The following is a 16,162-nucleotide window of genomic DNA, read 5'->3' on the forward strand; positions in this document are numbered from 1 at the left end:
TCCCCAGGATTTCAACCTGCTCCACTCATTAGTCATGCGATATTTCATACACAGAGTGAGAAGGAGAGAGGGAGGCAGACAGTGGGAGGGAGAATGAAGGGGAGAGGAGACAACGCTGTTTTTGGAAAGTGGGTGCCATGAACAGTTGGGTTTGGAAAAGTATGGGGTAAAAATAATGTATCTTAATGTCATCAGCGCTCACAATGGGATGCGCGGTAACTACCCATAATAGCAAACCACATCCTGGTTTCCAGATATGGCACATTATTCCCAAAGAGTCCTAGCTGGAGTTTATACTTTCAGAGTTTTCAGCATCTTTTTTCGTGCCTTCTTCTACCTCACTGGTTACTTCTCCCTAATTGCTTATTAAAACCCTCTTAAATGAACTTTTTGTGCCAACTTTCCAACACATTAATTAATTGTTGTAGCCAATTAAGTGCCGTTGTGCAAATGAGCCTCATCACAAATGGTCCTATAGGGCCGACCCCTCCTTTCTCTCTCCCTCTCCCTCTGTCTCCCGCTCTCCCCTCCCTCTACCACCCTCCCAGCTAGTCTTCCCAGCTGCCCTTGCACTTCAAGGCACTCGGTGCCAAAGAAGCAGAAACTGTGTCCTGATAATGCTTCACTGTTTTCTGGACCGTTTCCAGCCTCCGGGCTCACTGATCTCAAACTTGTATGATAGGTGCAAAGCAAACGGCTCGTGCTATTCCTTTTGTTTGGCACGTTCGTACAAGGCTCGGCTTAATGAAACCGCAACGAAGAACCATATAGCAAATTTGTTATTTGCATTGTGTTGGTTGATTTGTCTGGTAGCCACGCAGGCATGTATGCATCAAATAGGCTATCTTTATTCACAGCAGGTAAAATGTGAGTTCACCTAGAGAGACGGTGAAAAAGGAGGGTAGTCAACTTCAAAGCTCTCAATAAGGTTGCCAAGCTGTTCACACGTCTCCATCCCCTGTGTTAAAACTGGAAACATGCAGAGGAAATGTAGTACGTGTGTTTGTAGAGACGTTACACAGGCATCGCCTCCAACAACACAAGATTCTGACAATATAAAGAGAACAATCAGTTTGACGTTAACTTGAGTATGTATGTATCTGTGCCCAGTATGGAGATGCGTATACATTATCAACACTATCGTCCACATAGTGTTTAAATGTCGGTGTGCGTATGTGCTAATCTTTTCTTTTTTATATTAGGGCTGGGCAATATATTCACAATATATCCTTATTGTGATATAAGACTACTTATCGTCTTAGATTTTGGATATCATTATATTGTTATATGGCATAAGTGTTGTCTCTTCCCGGTGTTAAAGGCAGCATCACAGTAAAGTGATGTCATTTTCTGAACTTACCAGACTATTCTACTTGTTCTAGTACTCGTCTTCACCCACTTAATCATTATATACACATTACTGATGATTATTGATCAGAAATCCCATCGTGTTGATATTTTGTGAGAGCATCAATAATCATCCCATCCCATGTCCCAGCATTTATAAAGTGTTTTTGACATGTTAAAATGTCAAGATTTGTAATGTATATCTCTAACAAGATATCATTTTAAGGCTACATCGCCCAGCCCTAATATACAGACCTTAACTGCTATGTTGCATATCTCGAGATCATAAGTTAAACATATTCATTTATCACATTATCTCAAGAAAACGACATTTGTTATTTCGTGATAACGACATAAAATATGATTGTTTTCTCTGAACATCTTCTGAGAAAATTAGCTTGTTTTTTGTGGGAAACAACATTTGTTTATTCCGCGACAATGACATAAATATCTCTTGATCTCGAGGATTACATACAGTTTAACTTGTTATTACGGGAAAACTGAAGCAAAGAAAATAATGTTATTTCCTCTGTTTTCCCGTAAAATCATTTTGTTTTACACAGAAGTACAATGACAATAAAGTATCTTGAATTGAATCTTGACTCTTAGGGCTTCTGTACTAATAATTAAAAATATGAATTCACAGTTTGTTTTTTTGCGAACTGAGCTCGGTATGTTTTGGTGTTAGCCATCCACTTCTTCTTTACATAAGATGAGGTTCACAGAATTCATACAGCATATATGGCACAACATTTAATAGACATATCGGTCTAATTTTGTTGAAAAATTTCCAAAGCCACAGACAAGAGAGCGCTAGGAACGTCAAAAGAGCGGGCAAGATAGCCTTTCTAGTCAATGTGATAACCTCTAACCCACCTTTTTCATGAGAAGTTGTTGAATTTTTTAGTCATTACTTGAACTGATGTTAACATTTATACATCAGGATGTTAACAACATGCAGTGACACCTCTTTCAGAATAGGGGCTGAACTTTCTTTTCTTTCCCTCATGTCTGGCTCCGTCCACTCTGCTGCCATTCGGACGTGGCACTGATACACCCACCAGGAGGATTAGGGAAGGTTTAGCAGCCGTGCCAGCCTCGCTCCCTGTGCCACCCCTTCCCTCGGCACAGAGGGGGGTCCCGCTTGGCATGGCAAGGTGAACTAGCCTCTGATTGATGGGCATGGTTTCAGCCCGCTACTGTGCTCCCCAAGGCCCGTGCCTCCCTTTCCTTTCTCCTACTGCTGTCTTGGCAGCGGTGCCCACCTCCTCTTCCATGCCAGGCAGCCAGCTAAAGCTCCTGGTGGGCACATCAATTACATAGCGGCACCTCCCCTCTTTTCTCATGTCTATCTGTGGGTCTGTCTACTGTCTCAGACGATGCCAATCTGCTCCCTCTCCATCCCCACTGCTGTCTATAGCTATCTCCTGTGTGTGTGTGTGTGTGTGTGCGCGTGTGTGTATGTGTGTGTGTGTGTTTTTCATGTTCACAAATATATCTTTGCATATGCACAAATGCACATGTATTCATGCACACACTCCTGCTCCCTCTCTTAGGCAGGTCACAATGGTTGGTGGGAAAATCCTCCCCAGAGAGCACTCATTGCCACAGGCTCAGCTGTACAATAGGCTCAGGTGTGTGTGCATGCGTGTGTGCGGTTGCCTGCGCAGCGCATGGCTGCATTTGCTGTTTAAAAATGTCTTTATCTACTGCTTAATTATCTATTGCTTCATGCGACTGCTTTATAAATGAGAGTAGCCTAAAAAAAAAGGTAGGCCTACAAATTGCAGGAAAAGGAATCACCATGTTAAAGCCGCATTATTCTGTCTCTGAAGTCGATTAACATGAATATTTCAATCTTCATTTGGATTTTGGCTATTAGTTTCTCTTGGCAAATCATGAATCATTTACTTACGGCGATCGGACGCCATCTGGAGTCTTCATCAGACATTGTCTTTTATTTGAAGCTGTCAAGGCAAGGGATTTGAGTTTCACATTAGATGAAATGAAGGCACAGGGCATGCTTCTCCTTAAATGATGCTAGCAAAATAATCAGAAATAAACATGCTAACAAATCAAAAACATTTTTAATCCAGTTTTTTTTTTAATGAAAACGTCATTAGCGTCCGACTAAAATAGCTGCACAGCTGAATAACTCCACAAAAATATTCCTGTGGAGCTAAAGATGAAGTTAGCTGCAGCTGAGCTCAACTAAAGCGTGAAGTGGAAACAAATGATGAACGAGAAAAGCGTGTCTCACTCACCTTGGTTACGGGTGTGGTACAGTACGGAAGCCCGGATGGCGAAGCACGGAAACCGAAGCGGGGAAACTGAAACGGCAACCACCGGGGGACAATGGCGGCGGGGCCTGGTGTTGCTATGCAGAGCGGTAGCCCTGCGAGAGAGCTGTCTCTCTCGGTTCAACAAGCAGGGAATCAGACTCATGGAGATCGGCTTAAACCCGAAGAGGCAACAGGTAATAGCATGACCCGAGCTTTAATTTTGTTTAGCGTACTGATTTTTTGTTGTTAAAATGATCTGGTTCACGACTGAGGCTAACGGCGGCTAACAGCTAACTGAGCCAACTAACTAGCGTTATGTACGTTAGCGTAAAATATTTATTCTTAAGTATATAAATGATATGTGAGGTGTTTATACGTAGACGTGTTTGGTTAAAATTATATTACACACACTCGTGAAACACGAGTTGTTGGCACCGGGCTGGGTGTTGTGTTTGGGAAAGTAGCAGCTAGCTCCTGGCTAATAGTTAACGTGAGCAATTCGCTAACATCAACTTTGTTCTTGACCATTCAGAGGTTTCTTAAAAGTAATTTACTGGCACCTTATAAACGTTCTGCTATTGTGACAGCAGTGTTGAACAAAAAAAAGTCGTTGTCGGCTCAGATGCCCGGAGTAAACTAAGAAGTTGTAGCACTGTGTTGGCTCACGATGACAGATTATGATAACAATACATTAGCCTCCGTTTTGTTGACATCTCCTGTATTTTTGACTCAGTGTGGTGTTGTATGTGGTGCTGATCTGCCAGTTTTTCGGGAAGTCGTGTTACTTGTTTTTCTTTTTTGCAATCATGGCAAATCTCATTTATGTCCCTAATAAGTTTCAGTATACAGGGATGCTAGTAAGATATTAATGTGAACTGGGCTATCTGTGCCGACCTGGTGCATTTGATTTGGTACATTTCACTCAGTACAAATGTGGAGTAAATTGTCACGATATATTGTTTATCATGTCGACCCTAAATATACATCACTTAGGAAAAATGTGTAGTTTAGACTTACTTTATATGACAAAGATCCTTGCTCTCAGTTTTATCTGATTAACTGAGCTGTAAATTTGACCAAATTCTATTATCGTGAACAAAACATGATCTTATTAACTATGTCATTAAGTTGTCAGTTTATAGCTTACACCTAGCTAAAACTAATGCAGTCTAAGACAATCTTGCATAAATACTGCTGTCATGAAGGATATAATGTTCAGTTTTTGTAGAAACTAGTTTTAGAGTGATTTTTTTTTTAGATACTTGTATGATCATTTATTGATTGTTTTATGTAAACTGGTAACTGAGTGTATTTTGTCTACAGCTGAATGCATCAACAAAGACAAGAAATTTCTTCATATAGAATATACATACATTACGAACCCATGTCGTAAGATTGTTGGTTATTTGTTTTACAGTTGTTTATATTCACTCAATATTTGTCAGAATAGCTCCTGTGGATGATGAATGGTCACTCAGTTACAGTTGTGTTGGTATGGCGTAATTAGATCATCTAAAGAGATGTCGTAAAGATATTGTAAACCTGTAATCGCAAAAGCAATCATTAATCGTTTTCAAGACAGGGTGTTCAGGTTGTTGCATTTTGTTTTATATGTTTTAAAAGGCAAAGCACTGGAATCTGCATTTAGCCCTGCACACAGATCATCCCCCATATTCAAAGCAACAATGTGTAAGTTTATGGAGAAAGATAGTCGATTGTTAAGTCTCATCTTTTGGTTGGGGACTTGTGTCTTTTGACAACTGGGGACGAGACTCAACAATCACACATCTTTCTTCAGAAAGTTACATATTGTTGCTCTAAGAAGGACTGGCAGGGAAATCAGAGTTAGTACATTAAGTGTGTATAACTTGTGTTTTCGTTGTTTCCATCTTTTTTCAGAGGCAGAGAAGCAGAATCGAATGGCGGCCCTGCTGGAGAGGCTCCACGCCAAACACAATGCTTCACGGCCATGGCAGGAGACCTGCAAGGTTGTGCGTCAGGCCATGGTGAGGAAGAGTCATCCTTTTCTGAGAGAAAACCATCTGTTTGAATTATAAAAAGAAGCACCTCTTAAAACCTGTCACAGGTTTCTCTATTGTAGATTGCCTGAAGGTCTGTAACAGATGCTGTGGTCAGACCTGAACTGATGAGGCAAAATTTAACAGACAGCAAGCAGGGCAAGATAAAACACATAGCTTGCAAGAACAAGCTGTTAAAGGAAATAAGTAGGTTTGCATTAGCTCAAGAACCCACAGGAGAGTCTCCCTACCAACCTATTCTTTACACATTTAAGGCAATTAATCACTAAATTGCACTAACAAGTTTTTACTTGGAGAACTTACCTGCTGTGCCGGTGAAACTATAGTAGTGACATTTAAATGTCTTACCCATCGTGCTGATTAAGCCAATGAAAAGCAAACCGTAACACCAGATCTTGTTGATAAGGCACTTTTATCTTCTTCCAGCTATTATCTAATTTCTCTGTTGATCTTCACACTGTGTCCCAGGAGAAACGCGGTGTGATGAATGCGGCGGGTCACCAGCTCCTGCTCACCTGCTTGGAGACCCTACAGAGAGCGCTGAAAGGTGAGACTGTCAAATCAAAGGACAGAAACACAAGGGAGAGCAGAGCATTTTCCATCAGAATGTGTTACTTTCCATTGCAAGACAGGCGAAACTCAACTGTAATTACACTGAAATTAACTGCTGAACATTCAAGACAATTATGATAATAAGTGCCAGTGGTACTGACAAGTCTGCTATAGGGGATACTAATTATATAAAGTAATTGTCTTACAACCAATCATCAGTTGACTTAGATATTAAAGAAAATTGGGCAACAATTTTATAGCATAGTCTTCTTATATGACATTTTTTTATTAAAAATTTCCTGTTCTCCTCTGCCTTCTTTTTCAGTCTCATCTTTGCCCTCCATGACGGATCGTCTAGAATCCATCGCTCGGCAAAACATGTGAGTTCCTCCTCTTTTGATAATGTTGTCTCAGCCTCTCACCTGGTCTCGCCAAACTATGATTGGTTCCAAAGTTAATCCAAGATAAGGAAATAGAGGCTGATGGAGGATGAAAAGGTTGATGATTTTAGGATTATTTATTATAATTCATCTAGAAAGCAGAGAAAGACACACACCAGGGTCCGTACAAAGTCTTGAAAGGTTGGAAAATTTCTGAATTATAACAGGTTTTCAAGGTTAGGAATATACTTGTATTACAGTATTATACTTATGTGTCTGTTGCTTTCTGGCATCAAGATTAGCAAGAAGAAATAAATTATTTTCAAAATGTACAGTCAAAGCTAATTTAAATAGCTGGTAAAATGAACCAAATAACAATATAAATTGATTTCTGTTGGTAAACATTTTCAAATTCATCTTTGTTGTGTTCTTTTTTTCCCTCTTTTTTTTTACCATGTTTTGAACAGGCTGGGCTCTCACCTCAGCCCATCAGGCACAGAGTGTTACATCACATCAGACATGTTTTATGTGGAGGTGCAGCTGGACACCAACGGCCAGCTAGTGGACGTCAAGGTGGCTCATCAGGGAGAAAATCCCACGGTGAGTTTACTGTCACTTCCATATGGCTCCTTAATTAAAATGGTTCTCTTCAAATGGCTTACTACCCTTACTATCTGTTATTAATTCCATTCATAGGTAAAAGCTTCCTCAGAAGTGTTTTTTTAATTTATCTTTTCTTTATTTGTTCGTCACAGAGTTGTCCTGAGCTGATTCAGCATCTAAGGTGAGAAGAAAAACACACACTTCACTCTAGACTCTCATATAATAACAACCTATATGGTGTAGGGGTCTTTTGTGTGTTTAGTTGAATAATGCAGGTGTCTGAAAGTGGACTAAATCATGTCTCCTCCTACTTCACATCAGCGAGAAGAACTTTGAAGAGTTTTCCAAACATCTGAAAGGACTGGTAGAACTGTACAAGCTCCCTGGGGACAAGTAAGTTGATCTGTGAATGACAAAACAATAATTTCCCTCAATTAAATAGTTGTTATAATAAAAAACAAAATTTAGTTTTCATTCAAAGTTTGTGTAAGTATAGTTGACTGCTTCAAATGGGCAAAGGCAGTGAAGACACAAATGCCACATGACCCTATGATTGTTATTGTTGTCTTATTGTCTTATCTTTCTTCATGTGTTCCAGTAAGCTGAAAACCAAGATGTATATTGCCCTACAGTCTTTGGAGCTTGATCTCACCAAGATGATGCACATGTTTAGGTAAATTGACGTAATCTCTGTTTTTACTTTGTAGATTATACTTAGTAGTATCTACTAGGGTTGTGATATTATGCTATGGGCTAATGAAGCTAACAGTAGAGTGGATTTTAGAAATAATGATCTCATGATTCCATTAGTGTAGAGCTAGTGACAGAGGCCTCTCATCTCCTGGTTAGTAGTTTAACCAGCTGTATGAAAAAGATGTAACAGAAGCTGGTTTAACATTTTATTATTTAAGCTACATTGTGATCAGTCAGTTTCATTCAGTCACCTATGTAATGAATCATTGTACCTGGTAAAATATATTTTTTTAACTTGTTGGATGAATTAATATTTGGGAGTAAAACCCAAAAGTATCTGTATCCGTAATGCAATGATTATTAATTGATGTGTGTGTTTTCTAGGTTAGCAACCAATGCTAATACAGTGGAGACTATTCTTCATGGCAGTGTGGGCTTGCTGACAGCCAGGAGTGGTGGCCATCTTGTTACTCTTCAGTGTTACGTGTCTCCTTATGACATATTTGAGGAGGGAACTGGCTCACAGCTCAACTTAACAGACAACAGTGGTAAGTGGACAAAGGAAGTGGCTGAATTCACAAATGTACATTAGCCACTAACCATATGATATGCTGAAGGACTGTGACTAACCTTGTGTGACCTCTGTCACTCTTCTCCTTGTGTGGACACTTGGATAATCTTTACAGTTCCACGTTCTCTGGGTGTCAGTGTTTCTGTGACAATTGAGGGAACCTCCGCCGTCTACAAGCTCCCAATCGCTCCACTGATCACTGGATCCCACCCAGTGGACAACAAGGGGTAAGAAAGTGTGCCTCCCTTTATCAGGGAACTTGACACAAAAAAGCACAGTAAAATATATCAGCATGCAAAAAAAAGACTTAAGTACTTTTTGGCATAATTAGGCAATCATCTGTGGTTTATTTTAGTGTTCCACTGCAGAGAAAGGAGAGAGATGGCTGATTAATTTATTTTTGGTCTATTTCAGGACGCCTTCCTTTTCCACTGTTACCAACTCCAACTGTGTGGACCTGCCAGCTTGTTTTTTCCTCAAGATGAACCGCCCCATGCCTTTCTCACTGTCCTTCATTCAGAGGCTGGGCAATGCTACTTGTGAGAACATTTCAAGTCTTAAATATGTACTGAAAAGATCGTGCTCGTTTGTTTGATAATCTGGGCTTCAACCTCTCTCCATTTTTTCACAGCGATCCCGGTGTTTGAGAGCTCGCCCAGCCTCTCACCTCTCTACCAGTTAATTGTCCAGAGCCAGCTCCAGGTCCTGGAGGAGGGCACCTCCACGCCGCCACCCTCACACAACATGCACTTTTATTCTGTGAGCAGTAATTTCTTGTCTCTCAGCAAATTCATCAATGACTTCAGATTGTGCTTTGATGTTAATGAAAGACAGCTGCATTAATGGTCTGGAAAGGGGAAATCATTGACTAAGTAAAAAAAGAAGATCCACAAAACCTATTGATTGTTTTGCCACACAAATGACTGTTTGTAAAAGAAAACCAATGCCTTTATACTTTCACAGGTATTGCCAGATCAGGCACACTGTTACTTCCTGAATGGTGATGCCCCAGTGCAAGATGGTCATTCTCTTCAAGGAGCACTGGTTTCAAAGATCCCCTTCCGCCACCCAGCACAAGTGCCACTCTTGTTGGATATCATCCGGCACCAGGCAGCCTATAACAACTTGATTGGGAGCTGTGTGAGACGAATCTCTATCAAAGAAGGCAAGTAACTGGCATCTGACTCGCTTTATTTGGTCAATCAACAATATGCACTCTTTTTTTGTGTCTGTTGTATTAAATTACATTTGACAAGTTTGCCATCTTTGCTCTTGTACCCTCAGACAGTGCAGGCCTGCTGCAGTTTGAAGTATGTCCTCTTACTGACTCGAGTTTCAGTGTCTCTTTCCAGCATCCAGTCAATGAGTCATTAGTCTGTGGTGAGTGCTCGCTTTTACAAAATCTCAGTAATCTAGCATGTCTTGATATTACTTCAGTCTTTTGCTTATCTGAGTCCTCTGTCCTATCTGATTTCCTTCCTGTAGTTGTCATGGAAGTGATTGACTCCAGACAAGTATCCTGCAAGCTATATAAAGGACTGTCAGATGCTCTGATCTGCACTGATGAATTCATAACCAAAGTGGTCCAGAGGTAAGATTACCAATTCCTTTTGAATGCATTAATGTGGACAGTATATTTTTTGTGCTGATTGTTTCCTCCTCCTCATAGATGCATGTCCATCCCTGTAACCATGCGGGCCATTCGGAGGAAAGCAGAGACCATCCAGGCAGACACTCCCGCCCTCTCACTAATCGCACAGACAGTGGAGATCATGGTGAAGAATAACCTGCCACCCTCTGGTAGTCCCTCCTACATGACAGGCATGGCAGGGGGCGATGGAACTAACCCTATGGGAATGCCTGGGCTCACAGGGGGCAACACACCTACTGGAGGAGGACCGCCTGGGGGACCTAATTTTGCAGGTCCAATTACTTCTCTCTTTGGGATGTCCCGAACAGATAGGCAATCCCAAGGAGGAGAGTGTCCAACTCAAGGAGGGGTGGCTGGACAGCAACAGCTGCAGCAACAACATCAGCAACAACAGCAGGCCGGTCAAGGCCACGCAGATGACTACAACAAAGTCACCCAGAATCCCATACTGACAAGTCTTTTACAGATAACTGGAAGTGTGGGTTCAAGTCCCAGCTCCCAGAATGCACCAGCACCCCACCAAACTCCACCCCCAACATCCTCCCCTGCCAGCAACACCAAGAATCACCCCATGTTGATGAACTTGTTGAAGGACAACCCCACACAAGATTTTGCCACACTGTATGGTTCTAGTCCATTAGAGCCGAGGCAGAATTCTTCATCAGGCTCCCCACGGACAGACGGCATGGGTGGAACCTGTCCTGGAGGTAACACCAAAGGGAAGAAGAAGCGCCCACGGGGGACAGAAAAGGGTGGCATGTTGCCCGGTACTGCGGCAGGTGGTGGAGGTGGAGTTTTAGGTATGAAATCGCAACAGGGATCTTCGATGCCGCAGCACCACCAGCACCATCAAGTCACCCATGAGGATGACTTCCACCGTGAGCTCCTCTCAATGGATGTGGACGCATCTCAAAATTCTATCTTTGATGTTAACCTGACTGGTGATGGCCTAGACACACCTCATAGCATCACTCCAGCACCTAGCCAGTGTGGAACACCACCCTCTGGCCCCAGCATGCCTTATTCACAGTCTCATGTCCAGTCTCAGCAACAGCAACCGCCAGGTGCTGTACCACCTCGTATGGTCCGTCTCTCTAGCTCTGATAGTATCGGACCTGATATCACAGAAATCTTGTCGGATTTGCCCGAGCAGACAGGCAAAGGCAGCCATGGGCAGCATCCCATGGGCAGTGGTGGGGATGATGGCGGCCCACTAGGTACCCCCATCCGTGACTCCTCCAGCTCAGGTCAGGGCAGCGCAGTGTTTGACTCAGCAGACATTTTCAATACCAACAGCAATGAGAATCCTTTTACTGATGCTGCTGACCTGATTGCTGAGGCAGCTGCAACTGCAGCCACTCCCACCAGCGATTCTTCTTCCACCAACTTCTTCCCAGATGCTGCTGACTTCAACCCTGACCTTCTGACCTCAGGCGGTGGCTTCTCCCAGAACTACTTTGATGACAGCTCTCCAAGTGCTGATGGAGACCTTGACCTGGTGAAGGGTTTTGGGGGAAGTAGCCAGCAGAATACCCCATCTGGAACACCTCAGAATCCCACTCCACATGGACAAAGCACCCCAGAGCCCTCCCTGAAGGACCCTTTTGATATGGGGATAGTTTTTGGAGGCAACAGTGGCGGTGGTAAACCACTTATGGGGCAAGCTCCTGATCTGGGAGACACACATGGCGGAGGGTCCCAGAGCCCCCTCATAATGGGGCTCGGAGGAGCCTGCAGTGACTTTAAAAGTACAGAACCCAAAGTTAAACAGCAACAGGGACTTATGCGGCCAAAGGATGAGAATGGGGGTAGCGGAGGGAGCAGTTCTGGGACAGGGATGGGGAGCAGTTCAACAGAGGGTAAACAAGTCAAACGTAGCAGGACCCCATCCAGTGAGGGAAAGTCTAAAGAAAAGCCTCCCAAACGCAAAAAGCTAGACCCTGATGGGAAGTCCCCCTCTCACAGCTCAGGGGGACGACCGTATACACCTCCTAGTGGTGGTTCAGGCTCTGGAGGAAGCATAAGTGGAGGAGGCTCCAAGTCTCCTGGTAGTTCAGGACGCTCCCAAACCCCTCCCGGTGGGGCCACACCCCCAATTCCCAAAATCACTATTCAAATCGCAAAAGGAACAATAACTGGAGGGAAAACGTCTTCCCATAGTGGCTACACCTCAAGCAGCTCAGCCACAAGCAGCACAGGAGGAGCAGGGGGAACCAGCAGCAGCAAAAGCCATCATTCCCACTCCTCTTCCTCTGGGAAGATCAAGTCAAAGGAAGGCTCCACGACACAAGGCAACAGCTCCAAGCCAGGGAGTGCAGGAATAGGGGGTGGAGGTGGGCCATCCCAATCTAAAGGTTCCTCCCAAGGAATGGGTGTTGGTAAACCAGGATCCTCCCCAATCACCAAACATGGGCTGTCAGGGCCTGGAGGTAGTGGGAGTGGAATAGGAAGTAGTAGTAAAGTAAAGACTCAGGGGGGCAAGCCTTCAGGGTCTCTTATGAATCCCAACATAAAGCCTAATATCTCCCCTTCTCACTCCCGCTCCAGTAGCTCTGGTGACAAATTGTCCTCCCCTATGAAAATGCAGCAGTCCCAGGTTCCAGGAACCCCTCCTTCATCCAAGGCGAAATCGCCAATGGGTTCAGGAGGTGGCAGCTCTGGAGGGTCAAAGTCTTCCTCTGGTGGAGGCATGGGCTCCCAGAAGCCTATGGGTGGGGGCTCCTCCTCTGGTTCCTCATCTTCCTCCTCATCTTCAAGCTCCTCCTCATCCTCTGGTTCCATGAACTTCTCAGGGGGCTCCCAGTCTCAGTATGGGAGTGGTGGAGGTGGAAGTGGAGGAGGAGGAGGAGCAGGAGGAGGAAGCGGAGGTGGAGGCAGTGGTGGAGGGGGAGGAAGTGGGGGCGGCGGAGGGGCTGGTCAGAACAATGCAAATAACCCCAATGCCAAAGGGAAGTCGCCCAGTCGGAACAAGAAACCCTCGCTTACAGCAGTCATAGACAAACTTAAGAGTGTAGGTGGAGGAGGAGTGGGTGAGGATGGATGTGAGGTCGGGCCTCCAGTAGGTGGAACTGGTTCAGGATCGGCTCCTGGTGGTGGTGGTGGTCCTGGAAATGTTCCCAGCTGTGGATCTTCAAACATGGGTCCTTCCAAGCATGGCTCATCCTCCCAAAGCGGGGATTATAAACGTGAAAAGTCGGATAAAGAGGCAAAAGCTAAAGTGTCTGTTTCAGGGGGGAACAGTGGAGATAAAAAGCTGATGGACCCAAAAACAGGAGGGGTGAGTACGACCGGTCTGGCCAAAATTATCATTAGCAAACCTGATGGCGGCTCACCAAGCATCAAGGCCAAAGTGACCCTTCAGAAAGCTGGGGACGGATCTGGTGACTCTATGCGTCCCCAGATTTCTAGCCTCAAAGCTTCCCCCCTCTTCAGTGGCTCTACTCCCAAGCATGACCGCTCCTCCCCGAGCCACAGCCGCTCGCCAGGATACACCCCACTCAACCATGACAGTGAGAGCGAGTCAGGCAGCAGCTCAGTGGCCGAGAAGTCCCACCAGAACAGCCCAAGCTCAGATGACGACCAGACCATTCGTCCTCTTCCCCCCCAGGACTACATGAGCTCCATTCCCCTCAGCTCAGGGGAGAAGCACAAGAAACACAAGAAGGAGAAGAAAAAGCAGAAAGAGAGGGAGCGGGAGAGGGACAGAGACCGCGATCGAGACAGGGACAAAGAGAAAAAGAAGTCATCTATGTCTATGGGGCCATCCTCGCATCCAATAAAAGCAGACAGCTGGTCACGGTCACCCATCTCCGCTTCAGATTCATCTTTGTCCATGATGGGTTCAGAGCGTCAACAACGGCCCAGTCCAATATATATGAGGAATGAAGATGATGACCTCATGGACTCAGCCCTCACTGGCAACCTTTGATTTTAATAAGAGAGCCTCTTTATTTTACTCCATTTTCATTTTCTCATACATTTTTAACATATGCCTTTTTACATACAAATCAAACCTCTATTTATTTAACTCAAGCCACATAATGGAACTGGATACAAGAATGTTGTCGCACCTTGTGCTCTTAAAGCTGTATTTTACTGTATTTTTAGCTGTCATATTTTTATTTTACTGTCTAAGTATCAGCATATGACATCTGGAAATGGAGATGCCAGTTTTATATGAAAGTGGTTGCTTCACTGTCATCCAAATCCACCCCAGACTACAGACTTCCTCAAACTTCATGAAGGAAATGTCGTTATACAGTATATTTTCAGAGAAATGGACATTATTTTTTTCTTTATTGTCATTTCATTTTTCTTTTTGAATTTAATACATCTGCTGTTCATATGTCATTGTTGTTAAAACGGACAAGACTGGCACTATACTGTATGTCGTCAAAATAAGTATGATATCTGTTTTAAAAAAAACAAAGTATTGTAAAGCAAGAAGGGTACAGTGTTGAGTTGCCTTGTTTTCCAGATACAACTGGGGATTTTTAGATTTTGATACATTTTAAACTGTTGATGTGTAAATTAGTGTAGGTAAAAAAAAAAAAGACTGCAAGTGATGATAATGATGATGATGATAATGATGATGATGATGAGAAGATGTGACATGCTGGTACATTTTTAACTGTAAAGGTTTTGGAAGCTTGAAATAAAGATTTCACTTCTAGGAGAACTTCACTTGTCACATTTCTGCTTTTGAGTGTCTGTCAAGCAAGATAAAAAGCACCAGTAGCATCCCTCATAGTGAGATCGATTTTCCACACTGTTTAAAAGTAAATGTAATAATTTCTAAATAATACTTATTTATGATCATTTAACTTTAGCTAAATGCTGAAAGAATGGTTAGAGATGTCAAGTATGCATATTAAGTTGATAGCTCAGCAACAAATCTACACTAGATGGCAGCAGTGAATCAGGCTGAGCATTCGTGTGTGTGTGTGTGTGTGTGTGTGTGTGTGTGTGTGTGTGTGTGTGTGTAATGCGTTACACACTCCCAGAGGCAATGCATAGAGGTTAAATGAAATTTCACAGCTTTATTCACAGATATTACAGAAGAAGATTTGTGAACTCATGACGCAACCAGAGGGACTGAAAAAGCCAACAGCCAAAGTTGCACATAACAAATCAGTTAGGATGGTCACCAGGAATGTCAGAGTGTATGTCCTATCAACGAAAAGGAGAAAAGAAGATACTGTTACAAATGTAGCTCAGCTGTAAAGGAGGTCTGGTCTCAACACAAACCTGACAACCTGAGAAAATAAGATGAATTGCATTTACTTTGGTATGAAATCCTTTTTTATGTTTTTATATTTTTGTGATTATTATTGTTGTTGTGTATGTACCTTGTAAAGGAACATACACAACAATAAGTCTTTGAATCATTTAATAAAAAGGAGTTTAAAAGTCACATTACCAATTATTGTTGTGTATGTACCTTGTAAAGGAATAGAAGCAAGACACACAATGCGCTTCTGAACCTTGTGACCCCTTAAAACACAAACATGTATATGTGATCCCTAATCACTGGCTGCAAATGTCTACTGGTTCTGAGAGAGATTTTTTGCACTTGCATTATGAGGATCATTTTCACTAATTCACAAGACAATGAGCAAATATTAGGACAATCTGGCAGAAGAAGCACAAATCGATGTAGCACAGGTACATATTTTCTGCTTTCTTGACAGGTAATGCTGTTTCTTTTCAATGTATAGAAAATGCCAACACATCGTTGTAGTAAATCAATAGAATATATTTCTGTATAGACAGAAAAATATTTTAACCTTTGTCAAGCTTTTTGTCCCAGGTGACACCATGTGCAACCAAAGGAGCCTCCAAGGCTGATCTTTTCTCCAGTGCTGCTGACCGGGCTGTTTTTCTTTTTCCCAGAAGCCCCCTGCTGAAGTGCTTAGCTGACACAAATGTATGCCGTGTCTTTATATTTAAAACAATCTCTTATTATGGAGTCCATTGCTTTGAAGAAACTTGACACTCAGCTCAAATGGCACCAGTGCATCATCCACCGTGTGCACTTTAATGGG

At 43.0% G+C, this 16,162-nt stretch overlaps 1 protein-coding gene across 1 annotated transcript; it reads left to right on the plus strand.

Annotated features, from left to right (window-relative positions):
• The first annotated feature begins 3,608 nt into the window (after positions 1–3,608).
• On the plus strand, positions 3,609–14,796 carry med1 (mediator complex subunit 1). Its single transcript, XM_084343037.1, has 16 exons — positions 3,609–3,823; positions 5,529–5,635; positions 6,137–6,215; positions 6,546–6,600; positions 7,068–7,200; positions 7,356–7,384; positions 7,525–7,596; positions 7,802–7,876; positions 8,281–8,444; positions 8,583–8,694; positions 8,882–9,006; positions 9,099–9,226; positions 9,431–9,636; positions 9,756–9,847; positions 9,953–10,058; positions 10,137–14,796. Exons 1-16 carry the CDS (start codon positions 3,703–3,705, stop codon positions 14,044–14,046), a joined length of 5,514 nt encoding a protein of 1,837 aa, XP_084199163.1. The 5' UTR covers positions 3,609–3,702; the 3' UTR covers positions 14,047–14,796.
• The last annotated feature ends 1,366 nt before the right edge of the window (positions 14,797–16,162 follow it).

Source organism: Pagrus pagrus, assembly GCF_965226575.1.
Source record: "Pagrus pagrus genome assembly, chromosome: 21".
NCBI lineage: Eukaryota > Metazoa > Chordata > Actinopteri > Spariformes > Sparidae > Pagrus > Pagrus pagrus.

Bases quoted from the DNA above. Each gene is read 5' to 3' on its own strand.
- med1 (XM_084343037.1), top strand. From the start codon at position 3,703: ATGGCGGCGGGGCCTGGTGTTGCTATGCAGAGCGGTAGCCCTGCGAGA. The intron at 5,636-6,136 runs GTGAGGAAGAGT...ACTGTGTCCCAG, and splicing joins AGGTTGTGCGTCAGGCCATG to GAGAAACGCGGTGTGATGAA. The intron at 8,695-8,881 runs GTAAGAAAGTGT...GGTCTATTTCAG, and splicing joins CACCCAGTGGACAACAAGGG to GACGCCTTCCTTTTCCACTG.